The following is a 14,760-nucleotide window of genomic DNA, read 5'->3' as shown; positions in this document are numbered from 1 at the left end:
AAAAAATGTTATAAAAATAATTAAATACTATATACGATTTTTTAATAGAAGTGTTTTAAAGATAAAATTTTGATATTTATTATCACACTTTTGCAGGGACGAATTCATGGGACGTGTATAGGTGGTCACCCTCCGAAATTTTTAATAACTCCTTATCTACATATTTCTACCCATGTAATGTATAAATTACAGTAATGTCATGGTGTTTTCTAACTATTGCAACATGAAAAATCAACATAATGTGGTGTGCTCTAACTTCTATACTTACTATGTTAGCATCATTAGTTTTTAAAGTATTGGCTTAAATAACAAATGGTCATTGAAGGTCTTTCTTTTTTTGTTGACTATTGAAAGGTCTAGTTGATAATACAAGACGTAAACATAGACTAAAACTCCTCCGCTTAAATAGGTTGCAAATATATTCCTAATTAAGTAACTATACGCTTTCGAAAACCATGGTTCTGGTTGACAAAAGAAATAATACCCAGGCTTAGCAAGACAAGAAATTTGAGCTGGCCCAATACCGATTATCCGCATGTTAGTCCACAGTTGCATAGAAAACATTGACTCTTCAGTTGAGCACTTGAGCTACATAGTTAATACTACCAAAATTAAGTATGCCGTAATGACCAAGAAATCCACAATACCTCAATGGTAGGCATTATTGTTGCCATCTTCACATTAACAGCATCATATGTATACAATCAGGTTTATACTGAACCCCCTATGAATCAGGTTTAATTCTTTATATCACATTATGAATATCTATACAACTTTATACTCTTGCTTTACCCATCCTTCGATCTCGTTATTCTGTTTATTAGAGACTCTATTGACTTTTGGATTCTAGTTCCTTCTGCTTGCATCACTGCTTGAGATGCCTCACGCAGATGCTGAATCCCACGACCCAAACTGGCAATGGAAGGTGCTGCAGGCACAGATTCAACAGCACACTCAATCCCATCACCATACATAATCAATCCAGTGCAGGTTCCCATGCTACATGCAAATGTTGCCAAAGGCAAGAATCCAACTCGCTGCATTTTTCTCTTTCTCATTATTTCGTAGAACGCCGTCCTCATAGCCGAGATGCTGGTTCTCTCCGCATATTCTATAATGCTGTGAGTCACGGCACGAATCTTTGTAGCAGATGCTGCAGCCCGAATGGTACTTGAAGCTTTGACCCCTGCTGCAGCTTTGGAGGAACCAAAGGCAAAAGCCAGTGCTCTCTGCGTTTGATTGAGAATGAGTTTGAGTGAAGCCGGGACCTTGTAAGTAACAGCCTTCAACACAGAAGATGCCGGGACAGCTTTAGACAGCAATGAAGCTCCCAAAATCGCCGAAGCTCCAGCACTAACAGCCACCATGGGCCTATCTGCCAGTAACCACTTCCTGTCATCGTGAATCAAAAAATCCCCTTCCCTTCCACAATGTGTGATTTGTCCAACAATGTCTTTAACTTGAGGAGGAACCGGAGTATCCCAGTGTTTCCTAAGACCTTCCAATGCTCCAGCATCTACCACTGCTACAATGGTCTTGTACTTATCACTCTGCCAACGAATCACCTGCGCCAGCAGTGCGTGCGACTTGTCCTCAAGAGGAAGCTCCGAGAACTTGACCTCCTCACCCTTTTTGGGAGCACCTTTCCTCTTGATTGGCCTTAAACCATTCTTGCTCAGACCAATCCTAAGCACCTCAACCGCAATTCTGAATGCATAGACCTCAGAAACAGTCCTTCTGTCAAGAACCTCACCTCTGCTCACATCCACCAGCATCTTTTGAACATGCGCCAGCGCCTTCCCAATCGATGGAACATCACTGAATATATCATGCAAATCCTCAAGTAAAGGATATGTAGACCTGGCAAATGCAGGAATCTCATAACTACTCATGGGCTTAATCTCATTTTCCATAGAGCTAGAACCAGAACTAGTAGAAAATGGTTCCAAGCACAGAGACAAAGCCTTCACTAACTGGGAATGCACATCGTTATTAAGACACAATCTCCTATAACTTCTAGTTGGACTCAAACTAAAACCAGTAGTAGCACCATTTACAAGACCTTGAACTTGAAGAATGCTTCCACCACCAACCCTAACCCTATCAGAATTGTTACTACCATTGCTGCTATTATTAATCAAGCAATAATTCACAAATGGAGAACTAATAACGAAAAACGAGGAGCCTACCTCCTCTGCAGCCAGCTTCGCAGCAAGCACATGGCCATGAAACCCGGTCCCGAAAATCTCCCTCAGAACGAAACTCCCGGCGAGATTCTCGTAACTTTCCTGATCGATTCTATCGACGAAACAGCGTTTGATTACTCCAAAGGATGAAGTGGGAAGCGGAGTGTTAACGGACACAGCTTCTTCTTCGTCGAGGAAGGAAGGATCGGCATGGACCAAAACGGCGTCGGGTTTGATGGCAGCGATGAGGGAGCGTGCGTCGGAGGCTGATCGCTCGGAGAGGCTGAGAGCGGAGAGTACGTAAATGGAGGATTGGGTTTGCGGGTCGTGGAAGGCGTAGACGAACTGTTTAGTGTGTTGGGGGATTGGAAGCTTGCTTACGATTCGCTTGGAGTCTGAAACGTCGTCGTTTCGGAATAATGAGAATGGCCAAAGCTTTTGGAGGTTCCATAACATGGTCGTTGCCATTCCCATGTCTCTGCGTAAAGCAGTGACGCCAGTCTTCTTGCATTTGGAGGGGAAAGAGAACAATCTCGATTTTGTTGGTGGGCTCAAGATGTGTTATGTAGAGTTTTTGCAGATTTGAATCAAATAATTTATTCGCTGTAAGAAAAAATTTTGCTTGGTTTGAATGTTTGATATTTATGATCTAAGAACGAATTTACTTTTTTTGCGGATATCAATTTTTAATATGGAATATATATACAAGTCTTTTTGGCATATTAGTCAATATAATGCTTGCGCGAAAGCAGCATTTCTTCTTATTCTCTTCTTTTTTTTTTCTCCTTCTTCAGTGTGTTTTTCCTTTTTTCTTTCGCGTGTCTCATCTTTATCATCATTTTTTTATTATTATTATTATTGCTGCAATTTTTTTTCCTCTTCCTCTTTTTATTGATTTTGTAATATTATGTATTTTTTTTTCTTTGTTTAATTTTTTCCTTCCAAAAAAAATTATGAGAATATAAAATAAGAAGATGAAGATGAAAAAGCAGCAGAAGATGGGGAGGAGGAAGAGGAAGAAGATTTTTGAATTATGCAGCACATCAGCACACATACATCGAAAATTCTTAAACAATACACTCGAATATCTTCGTGTTACACCCAAATATCTTCCTGTTACACCCAAATTTGCTGCAAATATAGAAAAATGTTTCCTCTAATGCTGCATTTTTCTTTTTTTTATTTATTTATTTCTTTCTTTTAGATGAATGAATGTAAGTTTATTTTCTTCCAAGTAATTTTGTAACATTATGCATTTCTTCTTCTTCTTTGTTTAATTTTTTTTGTTTTTATTCTTGTTAAAAGAGTAAAGCAAGAAGAAACGTGAGAAGGTAAAATAAAAAGGGAAAGATAAATAAGAAAAAAATAAGAAGAAGATGGTGATGATGATGATGAAAAAAAGAAGATGGTGATGATGATGATGAAAAAAAGAAGAAGAAGAAGCAGAAGATGAGAAGAAGGAAGAAGAAGAGTTTTGAATTATGCAGAACTTATCAGCACACATACACTGAAAATTCTTAAACAATACTCTCAAATATCTTCGTGATATTCAAATATCTTTATGTTACACCTAAATATCTTTGTGTTACACCCAAATTTACTACAAATAAAGAAAAATGTTTCCTCTAATGCTGCATTTTTTTTCCTTCTTCTTTTCCTTATTTCTTTCTTTCTTTTAGTTGAATGATGTAAGTTCATCATCTTCCAAGTAATTTTGTACCATTGTGTTTCTTCTTCTTGATTTTTTTATTTTTATTCTTGTTAAAAGAGTAAAACAAGAAGAAACTTGAGAAGATAAAACAAAGAAAAAAAGATGAATAATTAAAAAAAGATGATGATGATGATGAAAAAGAAGAAGAAGAAGCAACAGAAGATGATGAGGAGGGAGAAGAAAAGTTTTGAATTATGCAGAACTTATCAGCACACATACACCGAAAATTCTTAAACAATACACTCAAATATCTTCGTGTCTGCAAATACAGAAAAATATTTTCTTTAATGCAGAATTTTTATATTACATTCAATTCAAACCATCAACAATGAAACATTATTCACCTACAGAATCATAAACTACTAACAAACAAATTAACTAGAATCGAACCACACCTCAACCACTTGATTGGATTCAAAACAATAATCAATTTTGTTCTAGTTCAATTGACAATCTGAACTTGAATTATTCATTATCTTCAACAACGAGATAACTGATTATGGAGGAGAAGGAGAAAAAGGAAGGAGGAGAAAAAATTTCAATGAAAAAAGAAGGAGGAGGAGGAGGTGGTGTTGGTGACGATGATGACGAAAGAGAAAAATAACGAAAAAGAAGAACGTGCAGCAAGAAGAAGAACGTGCAGTAACAGCAAGAAGAAGAACATGCGCGTGTAAATATAAATGACTTGTATAGACTTGTATCGAAAAATAACTTGTATGTGGAGAATAATTATTTAATCTGTACTAAAAACTCCACTTTGAATGACACAAAAGATACGAACAAATAAAATGTAATCTAGAACTAAATTATTTGGATTTGAAATTACAAAAAATAAAGTGAATGACTTTAATTTAAAGAAAATAACAAATACTTTTAATACAGTCGAAAGACTTTGAAACAAAAATAACAATGCAGAATTTAAGAAGAAAGGAAATAAATTGTAGAAAGAGAAATTACAGAAAATTTAAAAGAGAAATGTAAATACATAAATTGAAAGATACGAAAGAAATCCTATAAAAATGAACTCAAGGCAGATTCAGAAATTTGTTCGAACGTGAGTGTGCGAAGGTATTTTTTGAAGACGAATTTCAACTCCTTGCTTCTTTCTGAGCCTCGTTAATTTATAGTTTAATTCGACTAATATTGTGCTGCCAGATGTCATCTTTGAAAAGTTCAAAAAATAACTGTTTCCGTCAAGTGCAATACACCATCAATCTTAACACATCTGTCAACCTCATCTTTTGACAAACTATGACAAATCGAGACTCCTTTCTATCGACACCTCTTTTTCGAGCTGACATCCTTGCAAGTTCGACCAACAACATTTCGATTTACAAAATTCTTTGACTAATAAATTGTCCTATAGGATTATTATTATTATCATCGAATGTTATTTTAAAGAAGAAATAATTAATCCTAGATAAGATCTATCTTAAATTCTGGATAAACAAATTGAAAAGAGAAAAAGTTCAATCACATGTTTGATAACCGTCCCTATTAGCATGATTCCATTAATTATGTAACATCCTACCACACGAAACCTTACGCTTAAGTCGTAAAGTAGAGGTGACAAGGTATTACGACCTCTAAAAGAAAAGACTTATATAAATATAGTTGAAAGAAATCATATCTAGGAGCCTTGAAAAATAAGCTAAACAAAAACAAAAACAGAAAAGTGTGTCACAATAGCACAGATAATCATAAAACGGATAGGTAAGATATTGAAAGAAGGCTAAAAACATAATATACAGATCAGAGTTCCAAAACACAGATATCAAGCTCCAGACTCGACCTGTGAAGCTAAGGTCGGCCAGAGTATATAATTATATATATTTATACAACCCAAAATATAACTCAAACTACAGAATAAATACTTGTTTCTCTAAGTCAACCTCTAGGAAGGACAAACAAAAAATATATAGAGAGGAGAATCTATATACATAGCATAAATACAAAATACAACGTCCCAAAATAATCACACTTCGCTTGTACAAGAAACTGCAGACGCTCAGCGAGGTGCTCTCTACCTGCATCTGAAAAATAATAGAAATGTGTATGGAATGAGAACCAGATGTTCTCAGCATGGTAAAGATGCCCATATAGTTAATATAAAAGGTCCCGGAAAAGCCAGAGGTATTCCTAGAACTTCGACACTCAGATTTCAGCTTAAAGACCCAACTTAACCAGAAATTAAGTAAGTTATCTAAGGTATTCAAATTCTAAATCTAACTTTAACTTAACACTTCACTTTCTGTCTCCTCCAATCTCCCGAATCACCGGTGGAACACCCCCCTCCTTACACCTCCGCCAATAAGGGTCTCTCAGAGAAACATACACACACAATTCAAGCAAGGAAAACACAAACAAAGGTGCAATTACAGTAAATAGAACAAGTAGCAAATAAGCAGAGTTAAGCAATTAAGCAAACCAAAATAATGCACACCGAAACAAAAGATACAAATGCACGTGATGTATGCCTGTCTTATGGCTGATGAATCTCATCTGTCGGTTATATAGCAAACCCGACATGTCCTGGTAGTTAACCTCAAGCTCAAAAATAATATCCATGGAGTCAAACTCCAAGCTCAATAATATAATATTCCATGGAGTCAAACTCCAAGCTTAAATATAATATAATATTCGAAATCCATATATATATGCATGCCCATGGGGGAACCCGGGGAGTTAAAGTGCCCGGTCACATCTTGCGACAGAGGGTTAACAAATAGTCTCAAATATACAAGCCACATAATAATCTTTTTCTTTTTAAAATAACACTTCAAATCAAAACTCCAATTTTTATAAAAATTTCGGCAGTATCTCCTCTAAAACTCAAACTTCTGCCACCCTTCAAGGGTCCCAACCACCAAACCAAACACCTCTCAGTCATTCAAATCAATTCCAGTATCAATTTATTTTAAAATCAAACCAATTCCAATATTAAATCTTTTCTCAAAACCAACCAATTCCAATAGCAAATTGTTTACAAATATCGAACCACACATCATATACCTTATATGCAATCCATCTATAATTCATTCAGTTCATTCCTATCTAAAGGTCTTCTAGCTTAAGTTTTCACGTGACATTAAACATTAACTACGAGAAACCAAAATCATACCTTGGCCAATTCCTCCTTAAGCTCAGAACACCTAAAAAAACCTCTCCTTTCACAAGCTCCAAGCTTCCAAACGTCAATTTCTCAAACTTAATCACCCAAATTTTGTTTCAAACCGCCCAACTGAACTCCAAATCAACAAGAATACAATCTAATTCACACAGTATCACTATAATCATCATAGGGTTCACTAATTGAATATTTTACAAGGGTTCAACAGTTCTTTACCTTACCCACAGATCTATTGGACAAAACTCAGTGATTCTCCGCTGCTAGAGTTCACCTAAACCATCAAAATTATTCAATTCCTCAATACCTAAACCCTAAAATCACGAAATTGAGGAGAGGGAGAACTGAGGGAGACATGCTAATTACTTACCACTTTGTTTGGATAGAATTGAAGATAATTCCGAAACAAACACGTGGCCGCTGACAGCTCATCAATCGGAGCTCTGGATTGAAAGTTATAAGGATTTGAAAACCGAAGTGGGGGTTAGGGTTGTTTTGGTGTTAATTCCCTCTCCTTCAACGTATGCTTCATAACGAAGGCAACGAAAGACTCGTATAGTGGTTTTATAGGTTAGGCTTTGGGCCCGTTCCAATCGGTTCGGCTTGTTTATCCGATTTTGAGCCAAAATCTTTAAAATTAGTGTCAAAATTCATATTTTTAATATTTCTACTCCTCTAAATTATAAAAATTAATTTTCCTAATTTCTTTGAATAACAATTAATTTATTGGCTAATTATTTATTAATTTCGTGAGGTTACGCACATCTCGCCTGTCACTAATTAATTAATCTCTTTTCTCTCTTCTGCACTTCAATTTTCCAGAATTATATATTTAATTAAAAACTCCTTTTCCTTTAAATTTTAAAAATTTTCCAAAACTAATTACCTTCAGCAGCAACAATTCTCCTTTTCAACTTCTCCTTCCATCATTATAACGAAAAACTCCAAATTTCAAACTTTACTACTCTTCTGCATTTTCCTAGTTCCACCTCGTTTCATGTTATTTCAAACGCTTCTATTCCCTTCATCAATTTTTGTCAAACTTCTTACTCATAAAACCTAATCTTTGGAATTTGCACACTTTCATTCAATTTTTCTTTCTCATTTTATTTAAAATAAAAAAAAACTAGTGATTAAATTCATTTCTATTCAAACTGTATAAAGATAGATTCCTCAACTTCTATCGCGGCTGCTTCAGCGAAAGCCAAAGAAAAACAAACATTAAAAGAAGAAAAAGAACAGACAACCATAGGGGCTTTTGAACAATCAAACTTGAAGATTCTTTCAAACACAGTAAATACTGTCATCGAAGATTCAATTGATACTAAGAATAACAAGAAAGTCTTTTTCCCGTTCTCCATCAAAAACGAACTTCACTTTTTTTTTCAGTCCCCTGAATTCTCTCGAGCAAGCAAAGAAAGTCTCTCACTACTTTCCTAGTTATGAAGGCCAAGACTTACTGATTGAACAAGATCTATTCATAGCTCCCTTTGTCGACTATGCTCGACCATTCTGCAACAACCTAATAAACTACTATTTTATGGTTTATTTTGTATTGAATTAAGTGAATTTTGTCAACTATTCTCGCACTTATCCATATAAATTGCATGGTTTTGAGATTCCTTCCCAATTTGTGCTTAAGAATGAAAACATGCTTCCTAGGCCTTAAAATTGCTAATTTTTAATCCTCTCTTATTACCATTCGATGTCGTGATGTGTTTGCTAAGTGATTTCAAAGTTTATAGGGCAGGAATGGCTTAGAGGATAGAAAGGGAGCATGCATTAGTGGAAGGAGCACAAAGAATTAAAGAGTTGAGAAGCTGGTACCGACACGTACACGTGGCTGACGCGTGCGCGTGACCAAGAGCGTCGTGCCTCAATAAAAGGAAAAATGCTGGGGGTGATTTCTGAGCTAATTTTTTGCCCAGTTTCGAGCCCAGTCTGCAGATTAGAGGTTGAGAGTGAAGGAGGATGGATCATTCATTCATCAGAGAATTCATTAATTCACACACATTAGTGAGATAGATGTAAAATTCTAGAGAGAGAAGCTCTCTCCTCTCACTAGGTTTTAGGGTTTCTTCTTTTATTTTCAATTTCATCTAGGTTTAGGTTCCACTTCTTATCTTGATTCAAGTTCCTCTTTTAATTTCTTGTTATTACCTCTTTGCTTTCTTAGTTTTATATGTTGTTTCTTTTACATTGTTGCTTTATTGTTCATGACTCTTTGTTGATTCTAATTTCCTTTTAATGCACTTTGAGGTATTTTATATTTATTGTCGCTTTCTTTAATTTGTTGTTATTGCTTTCTTCCAATTGTTTCCTTTTAATTGCCTTTATTGTTTTCTTTAATTTGTAGCCTTTCTATGTTACTGGCTCAACGCTATAGTTTTTTGCTCGAAAAGTGTTTTGATGCAAAAACTATACATTACACTGGCTGCTCTTATTCATGAGAAGCGCAAACTCAACCTAGCCAAATTGCTCTTGGGAAATCTTTATGATGAGTTAGGGCGGATGGTTGACAGCCTTCGAGGCAAATATTCCGTTAGTGTCGGAGGACCTCTCTGGTTATTACAACTTTGGCTAAATGTTTATTTGAAAAGCACATGAAACAAAAAGGAGTGGCTCCCTCAGAAAGGCAAAGCATCGAATGACTCAGATTGGTCACTTTGCAATCAAATTTTACTCACTCACATTCCACCAGCGAACTCTTTTGGGAAGTATTTTCGAAACTTCACTCGAGCAAAAGTTTTCAAAATGAAGATTTAAATCTTGCTCCTTTTATCGACAGCAAGTATAGGCCATCCTGGTTTCGACGCCCCATAGTTCGAAAAGATGAAGACGAGGACGCACAACGTCTAAATGATGAGATGTGGTCAAACTTTCTCACTATTCAAGTAATACCAACACGCATTTCACAAATACAAGAAAGATCAATTCCAAGTCACTTTCCATGCTCCCCATTATCTTTGTAAGACAAATGAGTTTTTCTCAAGTCATTCTAGCACCATTTCCAAGCAAGTCTCCTCCTCTCTGCCAGATAAACTTTAACAGGAAGAAAGAAATTAACAAGTGTCTCAAACATAACGAGAAACAATAAAGTAACTAATTCCCTCTCTCTTTTGATTGTAGTAGTTATGTCACTAAGTCCTTTATCGAGTGGTGGAATAACTATTACTCTCGCTACGATCGATCACTAGATGATATCTTTAAAGGACTTATAAAATCTTCTCCAGGGACCATCGAAGTAACAACTTTGAAAACCTCAAAAAGAAAGGTTGAGCCATCATAACATCGTAAAGGAAAGAAGATGCAAAAAGTCTCGCCAAAATTTCCTCAATCTAGCATGGTAACTAGAACAAATTCAAATTCGTCTTTCATTCAAATATAAGTACTACTTACTTTCGACAACTATCTATTTTCTTTACATACATTTGACACACTTTCAATCAGGGGACTCTTCCATTCCAGAATCCATTGATAAATCTATCAATTCATCTTCAAAAGAGACTCCTAACAACTCCAGTAAATCCTCTGCTACCTCAAACTCTTCAAATTTTGACAATTCATCAAGCTCATCACACTCATCGAGCTCTCATCCTCGAGAAGCTGAGGTATTTCAGTGATCCCTTCTATTTCCATTTTCAAAACATATTTGTTATAATTTCAAGCCATTTCTCAACCCAAACAACTAAAATCATTTTAGGTCGAGAAATCCCTTCAAAACCTACCTCCAGTTACGAACACCAATTGAAACCAAGTCACGTGACGAGAAAAGAAAAGAACCTCCAACATCTTCCTCATCAAGTGGTCATGTCTTGTCACATAATTTGCATGATAAGAAAGAAGTTAGTCAACCTGTCAAAGAAAATTACGCTAAAGATCAACAAGACAAAGGAAGCCCTTTAAAGGGCCAAACCACCAAAAAGGAAACCTCTCCTAAAAAGATCAATGTCGATCTTACTCTTCCATCTTCTCCCTCCATGGAAAACAGTCCAACTAAAGCATATAAGAAAGATAGTAATCTTACCTCCAATGCTGACCCACAAACTAATGATACACCCAACTTTGTCGACGGGGTCGAACCTGGTATTGGCCCACACCAAGAATGCAAAAATCAACACTGGGCAAAGCTCCGAGCCCTCACAAAACCGATTTAGAAGAACTTTTTTCTGTTGTCTCAAGTCTATCTTCCAAAATCAAAATAACTCCTCAGGATCCATTAACTAATGAGTTAGTAGGGCATGGACCCCCTAAAGAATTGACTCCTCAGGCTCTTGAGAGCTTAATGATGTTTCTTCATCTATCGAAGCATACAATCGATGAATAGATACATCGAGATTATCTAAATACCTTCCTCTCTAACATGTTGAGCACCACTCTCGAGTATAAAGTACCTATCAGCTTATCTGAACAAGTAAAGAGATTTGTGAAAATTGCTAACAGTTTATTCATCTCTCATAATAAGCTCACTAATTATAGAACAAGCATAACGGAGATCAAAACCGAATCTGTGCAACTTGAGGCTTCTTTTGCATTGACACAAAAAACTTACAAAAAACTTACAAAAAATATGAAGCAAATGCTGCTCATGCCGCCAATGCCCTTGAACAATTGGCTAGACATCGAGAAGAGCTCGAAAAGGAACTTGCACAAGTCTGTGCAGATAAAGCTTTATTACAACGACCTTTCCTTAAAGCTGATAAAAGGAAAAGAGACCTTAGCCGAGAACTATGTGAAATGGAATGCGCTCGAGCTGAAATCAGAAGAAAATATGAAAAGTTACAACTTGAGGAACATGAAGAAGTTGTCGCCTATAGCTCAATCGATAAAGAAAGGGTGCATTTTATATTTGATTTAGAATAACTCTTGGAGCCTTATCTTTGAAGACTTGGAATGTCAAGTTTCTTTGTATTTTTTTTTTTACTCATTTACACTTTATTGTCTTTATGTTATCGATATTTTGCTCTTTATTTCAAATATTTTTTTTAAATATTTTCCGTTGATTAACTTAACTTCGACACCATTATCAATATGTTTGACTTTATAAGCATTTTTTGAATAAAACTTAACTACATGATAAGGCCCTTCCTAATTAGGAAACTACTTTTCATAAACCCTCGATTTTTTTTCTAATGGCAAAATAGCTTTTAGAACTAATTCACCAATATGAAAAACTTTCTCTTTCACCCATCGATTATAAACACAAGCTATACTCTCCTTCTAACGGATAAGATTATCGAGTGCTAGGATACGCTCACTATCCAAATCATTTAATTCATCGAACATAGCATTTCAATAATCTTCAATTGGCAAATCATCTTGTTTCATCACTTGCATGGTGTTAAAATTAATTTACAAAGGTAACATGGCATCGTGATCATAGACCAATTTATAAGGAGACGTATTTGTCAATTCCCGTGGTGAATTCTGATAAGCCCATATCACTTGACTTAAAGTCTCATGTCAAGTACATGATTTTTTACCGACTTGCTTTTTTATTAAATTAATTAAAATTTTATTTGCAATCTCAACTTGACCATTTGCTTGTGCATAATACGAGGTCAAATTTATCAATTTTATATTTCTTGACGCTGCAAAATTACTTATACGTCGACCAGTAAACATAGTACCTTGATCAGTACTTAAAGTTTGAGGAATCCCAAAACGATGCATTATAATTTCCTTAATAAAATTAATAACTTCATTCTGACCACCTTCTACTAAAGGTGTAGCTTCTACCCACTTAGTAAAATAATCTATTGCAATTAAATTGAACTTATGATTTTTCGATGATAAGGGATGAATCATACCAATCAGGACTAAAACCCAACCTCTAAATGGCCAAAGTTTAATGATCGAATGTAATTCGGAGGCAGGTGTTTGTTGTATTACACCATACTTTTAACATTCTTGACATATTTTTGCATATTCAATATAATCTTTGATCATAGTCAGCCAAAACACTCGATCATGCCGTAATATCCATTTCATTCTTTCACCTGCTTGATGTGCTCCACAAATACCTTGTGAACTTCTCCAAGAGCAACTGCTACTTCAGACTTGCCTAAGTATCTCATGAGGCTTCCTTCGACACATTTTTTATATAATTTGTCTCCCACCATTAAAAATTCCATCGCCCTTAATCTTGTTTTTCGATCAACCTGAACGTTTTCATTTTCTAAATACATAATAATTGGTTCTCTCCAATCATCATCATTCTACTCATTAATCACTAAGATTTCTCGTTCTTCGATAGGCACAAGAATTTGTTGCGCCTTTGCCAAATTCTCTAAACTTCTAGGAGAAATTTTGTTTTTTGAAGCAGTCTGAGCTAATTCATTTTGCCATTTCATTTAGAATTCTCAAAATATGTATTAGTGATATGTTTCAAAATGAGACCAACAATTCTCATGCTGTTGACAAATATTTTTGCAACACCTCACTTGTACACTTAAATTCTTTCGATAACTACTTTAAAACTAACTGAGAATCTCCTAAAATCTGAACATCTTGTACCCCCTTGGGAATCAATATTTCCAATCTCAATATCAAATCCTCATACTCAACCACATTATTCGAATATGGATATTTTAATTTAAACAAAAATTTTGATGGGACCCGTTCGGGGACATAATCAAAATGCCAACACTAGTACCATCTTTATACTTTGATCCATCAAAATACAATTTTTAAGGTTCGACTTCGACAACATTTGCACCTTGGTCATTAAGATTATTTGGTCGATCAACCAAGAAATCTGCAATGACTTGACCTTTAACTGCCCTAGCAGGGAGATACTGTAAATCAAATTTTGTCAAGGAATGTATCCATTTGCCAATTCAACCACGTAGAACTGGATAAGATAAGTAGATAACATGTATTTAACAAGGTTCGTTTGTGCAATAACCCTGATGGTTTTGGCTATCATGTAACATTTAAGCTTCGTACAAGCATAATAAAGGGAGATGCACAATATCTTAATTGGAGAATATGTCGTCTAGATATCAGACAAGATCCTACTTAAATAATAAATAGTTCTTTCATTTCCTGCTTCATCGTCTTACAGTAGCATACATCTAATTGTATTTGTCAAAGCTGCAACATACAATTTCAAAGGCTCTAATGGAGAACAGTAGCCATGATAGGTGCATTAGAAAGGTAGCGTTGATCAAATCAAATACCTCTTGATGATCCTTAGTCCATACATATTATAACGCATCTTTTAATTTGACTAAAGAAGAAAAAATTCTAGTTCGACCAGATAAATTTGAAATAAATCGTCGCAAGAAATTCACTTTTCCTAGAAAAGACTGAACGTCTTTTTTCGATGTTAGAGGTGGTAATTCCAAGATTACTTTAATCTTATTTTGATCGATTGCTATTCCTTTCTTTTGAGCTACAAAACCTAAAAAATTTTTCGCAGATACACCAAATGCACATTTCATGGGATTCATTTTTAATCCTTTTCGATGCATCGTATCAAAGGCTTTGCGCAAATAATCGAGATGTTGATCGATGGAGTTCGATTTAACCATTACATCATCGATATAAACCTCCATAAATTTTGCAATATACTCATGGAAGATCACATTCATAGTGTGTTCATATGTTGTTCCAGCATTCTTTAAACCAAAAGGCATCATCACCCATTCATAGGTACTTAAAGCACCTGGCCATCAAAAAGCCGTGTTCGACATATCTTCCTCAACAATAAATATTTGATTTATCCAAAATAT

General features: G+C 35.3%; 1 protein-coding gene across 1 annotated transcript; it reads right to left on the bottom strand.

The window, feature by feature from the left end:
- Positions 1-637: 637 nt before the first annotated feature.
- On the bottom strand, positions 638-2,905 carry LOC112749749 (uncharacterized). Its single transcript, XM_025798110.3, has one exon. The coding sequence runs from the start codon at positions 2,658-2,660 to the stop codon at positions 789-791; it is 1,872 nt and encodes a 623-aa protein (XP_025653895.1). The 5' UTR covers positions 2,661-2,905; the 3' UTR covers positions 638-788.
- Positions 2,906-14,760: the final 11,855 nt, after the last annotated feature.

Source organism: Arachis hypogaea, chromosome 15 (assembly GCF_003086295.3).
Source record: "Arachis hypogaea cultivar Tifrunner chromosome 15, arahy.Tifrunner.gnm2.J5K5, whole genome shotgun sequence".
Lineage (NCBI taxonomy): Eukaryota > Viridiplantae > Streptophyta > Magnoliopsida > Fabales > Fabaceae > Arachis > Arachis hypogaea.
This window is presented reverse-complemented; position numbering and strand designations above follow the sequence as displayed.

Coding starts and splice junctions, on each gene's coding strand:
- LOC112749749 (XM_025798110.3), bottom strand. CDS start 2,660: ATGGGAATGGCAACGACCATGTTATGGAACCTCCAAAAGCTTTGGCCA.